The 12,109-nt window shown below is 42.9% G+C and overlaps 1 protein-coding gene across 1 annotated transcript in view; it reads left to right on the top strand.

Moving 5' to 3' along the window:
- Positions 1 to 12,109, top strand: part of erfl3 (Ets2 repressor factor like 3) — a 41,655-nt gene that overhangs the window by 16,256 nt on the left and 13,290 nt on the right. Inside the window, exon 2 of the mRNA XM_060870679.1 lies at positions 10,008 to 10,242. Coding sequence (XP_060726662.1) covers positions 10,008 to 10,242 — 235 coding nt within the window. The remainder of the gene's footprint in view (positions 1 to 10,007; positions 10,243 to 12,109) is intronic.

The following is a 12,109-nucleotide window of genomic DNA, read 5'->3' as shown; positions in this document are numbered from 1 at the left end:
AATATAACCCCATCAGGAGTACACGACCTCTTACAGTCTATGGCCTGTGTGCATCTCTCTCTCTCTCTCTCTCTCTCTCTCTCTCTCTCTCTCTCTCTCATCTGTATACTTTGGGTGTACCTGCTTGGGGAACAGAGGCTCTCAGTCACTTGGGGTGATGTCATGGGGATTTTGGAGCAGGGGAGTACGGCCAGGCAGGATGGTTACCTGCTTCTAGACACAAAAATACACACAAGCAGGTTGTGTGTGTGTGTCTTTCAGAGTGGGCAATATGGTACAGATATTATGTCTAGAATCTTACAGAGATCAAATTGCAATCTGAAAGTACGAGACGCTTTAACGCGCAATGATTTATTTATTTTTATTATTTAAAAAAATGTATCTATGGATCATTTGAACCTCATTTGTTGAAAGATGACACCTGATGACCCCGACGTGTCCTTCAGAAAAACAAATCACCATTAATCAAGTTAAATAGATCAGTACATGTACTACGTGTCTGTGCGTTTGGTGGAGAGATGTAGTTTTTTCATACATCAGAACAGCAGTGAGCTCACAAAATACCTGTTGCTGGCAGTTTCTCTTTCCCTCTCTCTCTCTCTCTCTCTCTCACACTCTTTTTCTGTGCATCCTCTCTTGCTCCTACCTGCTCTATTTGAGGCCTGGCTCTCAGGCTGAAAGGATTAATTGTCATTTATGTTTTATTTTTTTGTTCTGTTCATTTCTGGGAGTTTATTTTTAGGCCTGAAGTGTCTGGTTGCTATGAGACGGTGTCCAAGAGAGAGAGAGAGAGAGAGGAGAGAGAAAGTGAGGGAAAAGAGAGAGGGAGAGAGAAATGTTTGCGTTGTGAAGGCTGAATTACAAACACGCTCACGCACTGAGTCAGCGCTGGCACATGTACACACACACACACACACACACACACACACACACACGGTCTGTTAGTTGTTTTTCTGGATTGTCTTTTATAACGTTGCCGCGTACCGAGTGTACCTTGTGTGTTCCATGTTCACGCTACCTAAAGTTTTAGTGGATTTCTGAGAGTCAGTAGGCGAAGCGAGCGTGACAAACATTTCTGTGCAGATGCTGCGAGTCACATGCACTCCCTCAGACCATCTCTCACTCACTCACGCACACATACACAGGAAGCAGAGTTGATGTGGTGGTGCAGGAGGCTTGCTAACTTCCTGCACCACTATAGTGTGACACATTCCAGGAAACACCTCGACCCATACACACACACACATGCATGCATGCATACATACACTTTACAGCAAGTCATGCAGTAGAAGACAGACTGGGTGAAGAAACCTGGCTGATGGAACAATGTGCTCAGGATTAATGACCTGTATTAACGACCGAGTTGCTGCACAGTGAATCCAGTTCACACCAGAACTATATTAAGGTGTAAATACATAAACTCTGAGAAGTGTCCAATTAATCACTTGTTCAAGAGCAGGAATTAGTTTAGAAGTGCCGTTGACGTAAGCATAAATCGAGCTCAGAATAAGAACAGATCACATTTGATTTCTGTGAGACAAAGAACTTCTTGGATTTCACACCTGGCTGCCAGCTCATTACCTTTATCCAGGGACAGAGAGAGAGACTAAGCGAGGGAAAGTGAGCATGAGAGATGTTTCTGCTAAAGAGAGAGAAGTGTCATGAGGGATAAGTGTTATGAGTGTTGGAGATCTGGATAGATGGATGTATGGAGGGCTAATGAGGATAAAGGAGGAGCGTAAGAGCCAAAAAGAAATACACACCGAGCCCTGGGACTGCCTCTACTCTATGGAATAATATTTTTCACCTCCGCAACTCGCAACACTCAAGAGGTGTGTGTGTGTGTGTGTGTGTGAGTGTGTGTGTGTGTGTGTGTGTGTGTGTGTGCATGCAGTGATTGTACATTCTCCCAATGCATTCAGAAATGTATTGTTAGCTGCTTGTCCTTGGCCTGAAGAGTTTGTGCAGTGCGAAACAGTATTATTGGAGAAGTACGCAAGTGTGATAAAGTTATGGAGGTGTGAAAGCAAATCCTTCACCTCTGTCGTCCACCTCCACCTGTCCACCTCCACCTGTCCTCTCTCTTTCTCTGTGTCTCCGTCTCTCTCTTTACTGTCAAACAATAACCCCTGTGTGCGAGTTTATTTTTGGATCTCCAAGGCCATCTCTCCCTCTGGCTCCCACTCTCTCATGTTCTCTCGCTCTCTCTTCTCTCTTGTGTGTGCTCTCTCTCTCTCTCTCTCTCTCTCACGCATGTTGCACTCGTGTGTATTCATTGACTTTGCTCACTCTCTGAGGTTAAGGGTACATTCTGTACGTTTTTTTTTATTCTTTTTTTTTTTTTAGTGAACAAACGTTCACTACAGAAGCAGAAGACAGAACATCCATGTCGTCATCGCCAGCGCAGACACGCCAGCGCAGACGCTCCAGTGCAGTGCACCGAATCTCTTCAGCCCTTGTTTTGTTCGTTGTGCTCCGTTCCTCTGCACCCTGTCCTCCCTCTACTCGGTTTACTCTTTTACCCTCTCTTTCTCCCCCCTGATGAATCTTTAATGTGCTTGTGGTTTTGACTGTGGTCACTGAGAGGTTCTGATTTTTCCCTTTTTCACATCTCCCATCTTTTCTGTCCTCTCACCATTGACACATGAGCCTTTTTTCAGCAACATGCTGTGGAGGGGGCGAACGATACGGCAGGTTCATTGTATCACGATACTTAAAAGCAGTATAGTGTTTATCACCGCCGTTTCAGTTTACTCAGAACACTGCGTTCTTTTAAAAACAAACATGCAGGGAAATGAAGTTCTCACTTAAGTTGTTTTGAGTAAAACTGTCTATTATTTGAATAAATGGAAATATGTTCAGGCCGTAACACACTGGGAGTGTTATTTAGCATTCCACTTACGATGTTAATCAGTCTGCATTACAGAAAGGTGATATTATAGCTTCATCACACTCTTTAATGTTTTGCACTTGTTTTTGTTGGTTCGACGGTAATGATCCTTTGTAACGGAATTGTCAGGTTCATCTAGATTCTTCAGTTCGCCAATCCCAAGTAACTTCTTATTCATTATCGTACAGTACATTTATGGCATTTGGCAGACATTACATCAACTTTTGAGAGTTAAGGGCCTTGTTCAGGGGCCCAGCACTGGCAACTTGGAGGACATGGGTTTCGAACTCGCAACCTTCCTTTCGGTAGATAAATCACGTAGCAATACGACATTCTGTATGTAGCTATAGAACATTGTGTGTATATATAGCTATAGAACATTGTGTATATATAGCTATAGAACACGACTCCTGCAGCTTTATTCTTTTACTCCTTCTAAATATTCATGAAGTTTTACTTTTAGGAAGTTGATGTTTATTTAAAACGCGTGAGAATAAATTGCAATCATGCAATAAATTACATCATGGGGTCCTACGACCAAAGAGTAAACAGCCGCTTTTATTATCTGTGCATCAGATGGTCAAATGTGGATGTGAAAACTTAAAAATTGAAATAAATAAATTTCACTAAATGAAGTTTCTTTCTTTTCTTTTTTTTCCTACCACAAGAGCACAAACTTTCTCTATCTGCAATAATATTAGTCTGAGGTGTTAAGAGTCAGGCTACTGAAGCCATTCCCCCTCACCCACCCACCTCCTGCCTATATACTAACACACAAACACACACACACAAGTACACACACAAGCACATGCACACACGCCTCTGGAATTTAAGAAGTGCACAGAGTTGCTACTAGCGTTAATGACAAAGAGGGGAATAAAGCTGTCCTCTTCAGTTTCTCCCCACGGTGAATTGCTGCTCTGTGTTGCCTGACAGAAACTCTTTCATGTCATCAGTTTGCTTTTCGCTAATCCTCACACTCTCTCACACACACACACAAACACACACTCTGCACGATTGGTACGCTTCCTCTTAGAACAACGCTGCCGTATGCTCGAGTGCTCAAGATTCTTCAAATACGTTCTGCGTTCAAAAAAAAAAAAACACACTGCACTTCGGACAGCCAGCATTCTTGGATTTACATACTTGGATGAGGCATCAGAGGGAGAGCGAGAGAGAGAGAGAGAGGAGCAATTTGACCTGGATGACAACAGACTAGGAGACAAGCTATGATCTCATCCCTCCCTTTTACCCCCTCCTCCGTTGTTTCCCTTTCCCCCCAACCCCCCCACCCCAGGCCCCTCTCGGCTGCTTCTCTTTTCCTCCTCTATATTGTCTCATTCCATCACTCGCTGCATGTTCTACTACTTTTCTTTTACTCTACTTTTATTTTATTAGACAACAACTTTTATCATTGTTCTCAACAAAACGCGCCAATGTCCCAGGGCAGAGATTACCCCTCTCTTCCCTCAGATACTCCCGAGTGAAGACGGCTCCTTGAATTATTGATGAAGTGCGCGTGTGTGCGCTCTGATCTGTCCTCTTCTCCTCTGTGGTAAGGATCCTGTGTCTCCCCCTTGGGGAGGGCGGGGAGGGGGGAAAACCAGAGACAGAAAGACACAGAGAAGGGCTGGAGGTCATCGAGGTTAAGTAGGGAGGGGGGATGAGGTCATACGCTCTTGCACTCACAACCCAGCTCTCTGGTAGGGCATTAAAAAGCTTTGCGTGCACACACACACACACACACACACACTACACAGTTTCCCACAGATGGCACAATACACACTGCTGCATATACTTTTACCCACACATAACATGCTTTATGTCACTATGCAGAACAGGACAATCTACAGCCACTAAAAGCAAACTATTCTTATATCCTGAACAAATCCACTTTATTCTGATCTTAACTTCTGATATGAGTAATTTCTACTTGAGTATCAGTAAATTCACTAATAAGAATTAAAGCCTGGGGTATACATGGTGCTGGGGTATAACTTTGCGTACCTCATGTATGTTTGGGGGATTAAAGCCATGTCCACTAGATGGCACATAAACATTCCTGTTAATCAGGTTTCCAAGACAAACTCTAAAATGTTTCGCGATTTCATAAACAGCAAAGGAAGATTAAACATCCTGACTTTTTTTATGACTTTTCACATCGTGATTGTCATGATCCGTATCCTATTCCGAAAACCCTAGCGTCCCATCCTGGACATATTCCTGCCTCACGCACAGTTAGAACTTCATGAGCGAATACTGAATAAATCTCTCACTCACAGTAAGGCTTCTTCGTAAACATAGGAACTGAGTGGATGTGTTAAACTAAACTTAATTATCAGCCTAATTTAATAAACATCTGAAGTAGGGTGGTATGGTGCCGCAGCATGTAGCACTGATGCCTCGTTGCTCCAGGTTCTTCACTTTGCCCCCGAGCCTGGGTAACTGTCTGTGCAGAGTTTTTCATGTTCTCTGCCTATCTGCGTAGGTTTCCTCAGTGTTCTCCAATTGTCTACCACCGTCCAACAACACGCAAATAGGCAAATTGGCTAAATTGAGGAAGAAGAAATGTATGAAAATGATGTAATACCTAAATATGCTCCTGCAGTACACAAGTATACAGACAAGTAATTATGAATGGCCTTATAATTTAGTTAGTCGCTAAACACAGAAGCCCAAAAAAAAATTCGTAATTAAATACAACTAGATTTTGGAAAACTGTTATTACATTTATAGAATTAAGTAGTTCGCTTTATTCATCCATCCATTTTCTGCAATGCTTATCCTACACAGGGTTACAGGGTACCTGTGTCTGTCCCAGGAGACTCGTGGTATTAGTCAGAGGACAACCTGGATCAGGTTCCAAACCATTACAGGGCACGATTACACACTACAGACCATTTAGAGATGCCAGTCCTACAATACAAATGTTCTTGACTGGGGATGGAAACCAGAGTACCTGGAGGAATACCCCACACACAGGGAGGAGGCAGGAATCGAACCCCAGCCTCGGATGTGCGTGGCGAGCTTACTAACCATTAAGTTACTGTTCAGTCTCATACCCTTATCCAGAGGGACCTGAATATGCTTGTGTGCTAGTAAACCCATTTTTGTACCTTGATGGATAGTGGGTGCAGTCAGGGGAACATGGTGCACAGTGGGAGTTGATGTTTGTCTTCAGGTACACTGTAAACACACTGTATTTGGACACCTGATGATCACATTCATATGTGTATTCTTCTTTTTTACATTCCGGGGTGGTTCCCCCTTTCCAATAGCCCCCACTCTCCTGGGAAGGCTTTTCACTAGATTTTTAGAGTGGCTGTGGGAATTTGAACATTCAGCCACAAGACCATTAGTGAGGTCTGGCAGTAATGACAGCCGAAGTGGTCTGGGATGCAATCAACGTTCCAGTTCATCCCAAAGGTGTTCAGCGGGGTTGAGGTCAGTCTTCTGTGCAGGAACCTCCAGCTTTGGCAAGCCATGTTTTATGGAGCTTGCTTTGTGCATGGGGCGTTGTCATGCTGGAACAAGTTTTGGCCTCTTCGTTCCAGTTACAACACAAAGACATTTCAGGCAATTGTGTGTTACCAGCAGTTTGGGGAAGACCCACAGACCTTCAGGTGTATATTGGTGTGGGTTAATCTGATTTGTTTTTATGGCAAAGTTGAGTCTTATGCAGGTAGCTACAGGAATGCAGTGGTGGGAACATAGAAAGAGGTGACGTTTGAGAACTTGAAGTCTTGGAGTTGCATTCGAGATCAGTTGCACGAGGGCAAGAGAGGGTTGCAGTAGGCCTATCTTTAGATGACAAGAACAAGTGGGCTCTGAAGAACAAAGATCAGCTTCCTCTTTTGTAAAACAGAAACCTGCATGACCAAGACACTTTAGCTTTATGAGGAGAGAACTCGAGTTGGTTGTTTAGACCTATGCCGAGGATGGGTGTGTTGTCAGACGGTGTGATTCAATCACAAGATATTGACGTGGGAATCCATCTCCAGGGCTATCCAGCAGCTGGGATTTAGTTTGAGAGGATACCAACAACAGCTGCTTTGTAGATGTGTTTTACATACAGTAGGTAAGGAAAGAATGCTTCGGGAACACAAAACGGGTTTGTATTTGGCAGTGGCACCAAGGCACAGCTCGGCTTTGTGTGTTTACGTAGCGCAAACATTTAGCACAAGTTACAGAAACAAGTTCCCGCATGCGTATGCTGAAGCGTTTTGTTTTCATAATGAAGCCATAGGTTTACAAGAGTCTGTGTCTGTGTGTAGTTTCCAGGTATCAACACACCAGCACTGCAGGGCTTGTTGTATGCGGTTAGTAATATGATCAATAATATGCACACACACTTACACGCACACACCCCTATCTCGGAGAGGTTTTGTCCTTGAGGCTGAGCTCGGTCTCGGATGCTTTAGCACAAATAGCTGTTTGTGTGTGATTGTGTGTGCCCATAGAGAAGCACGGGATCAGGCATCACGCCTCCACACAGGATTTTTTAGCACTATTAGTTCAACAAAGTAAGAAATGTGGGTTTGTGTGTGTGTGTGTGTGAATTACACATCTGTAAGGGTATCCATCATTGCCAGAAGGCTGTATGTGCTTGTGTGACTTAGGAGTCTGTTCTTCATTGTTCATGAGGGAGTTTGACAGACATTGACTTTGGCTCAGACTTCTTAGTGGAGATCGTTTACGTGTGTGTGTGTGTGTGTGTGTGTGTGTGTGTGTGAGAGACACATGAAACCAGATCTGTGCCTGTCAAAATCTATGGGGCATGGCACATTTGACCTCTTAAAGGGGCAATCACAGAGCTTTTTCATGCGCTCTACTGTGTAGTACAGTGTCAGTGGATCTGCTCATGCCCATATATACAAGCTCTAATCTAATATTCGTTACATGAATTCTTCGTTCCTTTCGGCCAGAAGGCGCTGATTCATTTTCTGTCACCGCAGCACTAATAGATGATCGTTTCTATAGTTACTACTTTCATAGGAGCCGTTACGGAGTACATATGGACACGCATCATATACGACTTGTATAGTGGCAGCAGATGTTTGTTTAGCATTTATTTGGAAGGAGTTTCCAGTGTCAGCACATTGTAACAGTCAGAGAAAATGCTTTATCTTTAGGTTTCCCTCCATGGGAAAGTCTTCAGGACAGAGGACCTGGGTAACTTGATGAGCTGCCTTTTTTTTTTTTTTTTTTGGAGAAACAGTTTATAAGAGAAAATTAAAAGAGATGCTGGTGACTGTTTACAGTGATAACAGGAACAAACTTGTTTTGCGGACCTTCTGCAACATTACAAGGAAATGTGAACGACGGTGTTCTTTAATTCATGAAAAATGCATTTGTTGGGAAATTGCTTTGGTCTAAGGCGTATTTGTTCACTTTGTTGTGTTGTGTTCAGGCTGTGAACTTATTACAGCACTCAGTGGTTGATTACTTTCCTATAGCAGCACATTCTGGAGCATTTTATAGCTTACTGTTATGGAAGATAAAGGTATGCGAGATATTTTTGTCATGTCTCTGATTGTGGGAATGTTCTTTTCAGGAGCGCACCACTAATGACTGCCGCTTCAGCCCCAGTGTTTCTCAAACCTTAAACAAATTTTTTGAAAGGTTGTTACAAGTATGCAAATAATTGTCTGCATGCAATAACTGTTTATGCAAAGTTTCTGAAGACAACACAACACCATGATGTAATCAAGTGGCAGACGGACGCACACCAGTCATGGTTAGACTGAAACCTGAAACCTTCCTTTTTTTTTTTTTTTCTTTTTTTTTTTTTTTTTTGCCCCAAACCATCTCAACATTTCTGCATCGACCTAGCCGAGAATTTCCTCATTGTGTATATTCAGTAGTCTTCATGAAAAACAGCAGGATGGAAAAACCTCACTTCCAGACTGCAAATAGCGTACTCTGGATCTGCTGGACTAGAAGTTCACAAAGAGAACAAAGGGAAGAGGCTCACCGGTGAATCAGTGTGGTTGTGTTTTTGTCTGCGCATGCATGCAGGTACATGCGTGTGTTTGCACATGTGTATACATGGCCCGGGCGTGGAGGATGTGCTTAGTTTTCTGCTAGCTCTTCATCCCAGCTGCTCTTTACTTCACCGGCTCCTTCTGTTCTCTTGTAACGGCCTCGCCAGTGTTACACTCTGTATCTAGAGATTTTGAAGTAGTCACAAACGACTAAATTCCTATATGGTACTTTTCTTATATAATTGAAGTCAAGTTGTTTGTTTGTTTTAGGACCTTTTGTGTAAGACAGAAAAGACAAAAGGCCATTCTGAAGTACATTATTCCTCTAACGACACAGTGATTTGCCAACGGCCCACTTTGCGTTCTTTAATCGTCTATAGACAGATAAAAACAGTGGTTTTCCCTCTCAAATTGCTCAGCTTGTCATGAGAACTCGGAAATCTCAGACTCTCTGTTCTGAAGACTTTCCTCTGGTGGAAAACTCACTCCCTGTGTTACAAAGCACTGACACTCGAGACTCCTTCTATAAATGTTAAGTAAATAAAGCTTTCTCTAAAGCCTCGCTGTGTACGTTTTGCTCTTGTTAAATACCTCTTTCCAAAACAGTATGTGGACAGTCCATTATACAAATCCCTGCGAACCAGCTGTTACCATAGAAACAATAATGTATTGGATATGAGCACGTTAATATGAACCTTCTGATTTGATTTACAGCCGGAATGATCGAGATTCTGTCCACACACGAGTCGAGCAGTGACTTTTAGTTATTCATGAGTCATTTGCCATTTTTTTCAGTATTGGAATCCATCTGTGCCTGTTCACGTAATATTTCAGCGTTTATTATCGTTTATAGAGAGCTTTATTTTCCTCTAGATCCGACTAGCTACCGTCCAACTTTCAATTTATTGTCACTGAAACAGGAAAAATGACTCAGCAGTTGAACCCTGGTGAACTCTACAGATTATTTGAGATTATGGGATTACGTGAGGCTTGATCAACCTTATGCAACCTCAGACTGATTGCTCTAAACATGGGCGTGACCTCAAATCAGGATGATGCAGAGACTCAGAGTGATGTTTGCATTTTCGTTTATTTACATTTATTTACTTTCATCGTCTTCTCTGTGCTTTTAGGGTTCGCCTTTCCAGAATGGGCGTACAAGCCCGAGTCGAGCCCGGGCTCCAGACAGATCCAGCTGTGGCACTTTATCCTGGAGCTGCTCAGGAAAGAAGAGTACCACGATGTCATCGCATGGCAGGGGGACTACGGCGAGTTCGTCATCAAAGACCCCGACGAGGTGGCCAGACTGTGGGGGGCGCGCAAGTGCAAGCCTCAGATGAACTACGACAAACTCAGTCGAGCTCTCAGGTAAACTTGTTTCACAGTCAGTTCAGCCCAATCATGTCATTAGTCTCTCTACCCGAGTCGTCCATGTTTAAAGCTGACAGAACACATCCAACATCCAAATACCGCTCCGTAAACAAACTAGGTCTGACTTGTGCAACAAGGTTTAACCTTATGTGACCTGTCCAGCTAAGATCAGGCTGAGCTCTATTCTTATTCTACATTAAAAAAAGATTGTGAGGCTGATCTATTTCCAATTCAAATTTAATTTGTCACATACACGAACGTATCTAGTACGACATGCAGTGAAATGCTTTTTTTAATATTTTACATTTGCACACAAAACAATTGTTAAATGTGGAATAAAAAAAGTGAAATCAAATAAGTAAATAAGGATTTTGCAGTATGACAAAATGAGATTAGGTGTAGACAAAAATCTAGAAAAATATAGCATGCGAATACAATGAATGAAACGAGTAAGTATTAATGTAGTAAATCTATGAAGTGATAAATGCGTGAGCAGTTATTTACGTGTGCATGTGGAGCAGAGCTGTAGAACATTCACTCCTGCTCATCACACCGGTCTCGAGCTGCCATTTTGTGAATGGCTGAGAAAGCTGTCCTCTTAAATGTGCTACTGTTTTTGTTAAATCAGCACTTAACCTCATGAAGTGGTAAGCGCTCGAGGCAGGCTTCGTAAATCATTAACCCTAGGAAACTATCTGTTAGAAAACGCTGCTTATGCTAATTTGAAGCATCTCTTCCTTGTTGTGTGGGCTGGTTCCAGAACAAGCTAAACATATCATTTCTGATCATTCGAAGCGCGGTATCGTAACCCTCACGTCATGGCTTTTCCACCGGAGGCTTGTTAACACTCAGACAGGGAGGTGACATAGAAAGCTTATACACTAGCTCTTATCCTTTTCCCGCCACGAACACAATCAGCCTTTATGTGAGGAGATTCCACTTCACCAGCACTTCTGTCTTTATCACGTCACGTTACCACTTAACCTTATGGAATGTATACGGAGTCAGCGTCGTAAAACGATCCACGTCCAGCAAAACACTACTATTGTTATGGCACCAGGATGCTTTGTTCCACTTCTCCTCCGTGTTTGCAGTAAACGTCACAGACAGCATAACACTGTCAACACATAGATAAAAGTGTCTGCCAGATGAATGAATATAATGTGAAATGTAAACACTGTCCACGGGGGGTGTGTGTGTGTGTGTGTGTAGCTGGACGCCACACCTGTCAGTCACTGTCCACACCTTCCTCTTAGTGAGAGTGTAGACTGTACATAGGTACATCTAGCATATATGTAGACTTTGTAAACATGCAGGTAATTTACATCCAAATGAAAGAGGCTGTGATATAGTTCTCCTCTGACCAGATAGGATTTGGATCATACTCAGTACTACAGTGACACTAATGTGTTAAAGGGTGATGCTTATGCTAATGCTAAGCTCTGAACCTCAGCACTGGTAGCTCAGTGATCTGAAGCTTGTGAGTTCAAATCCCAGCACCACCAAGCTGCCACTGCTGGGCCCTTGAGCTAGGCCGATAACCCTCAGTTGCCGAGTTGTATAAAGGAGAAAATGACATGGAATGCTGAAAATGATAAAGGGAGTGGGAAAATGAGTGCCGGCGTGTGTGTGTGTGCATGTATAATTAACAGAGTCTCTTAGTAAGGTCTTGAGCCACCACTAGCCAACACAGCTGTTAAACTGTACCTTAAAGACACATTTTGGATAGAAAAACTAACGTGAATAAACTCTACCAGGCAAGTACACACACACACATACACTTCACTCAAAATCTCATATCTCATAGCTGCTGCTTGATTGGGTCATACTGGAGTTATTGTGAAGGCCATATCATGTGATGTAC

The sequence above is a fragment of the Tachysurus vachellii genome, chromosome 5 (genome assembly GCF_030014155.1).
Source record: "Tachysurus vachellii isolate PV-2020 chromosome 5, HZAU_Pvac_v1, whole genome shotgun sequence".
Classification (NCBI taxonomy): Eukaryota; Metazoa; Chordata; class Actinopteri; order Siluriformes; family Bagridae; genus Tachysurus; species Tachysurus vachellii.
This window is presented reverse-complemented; position numbering and strand designations above follow the sequence as displayed.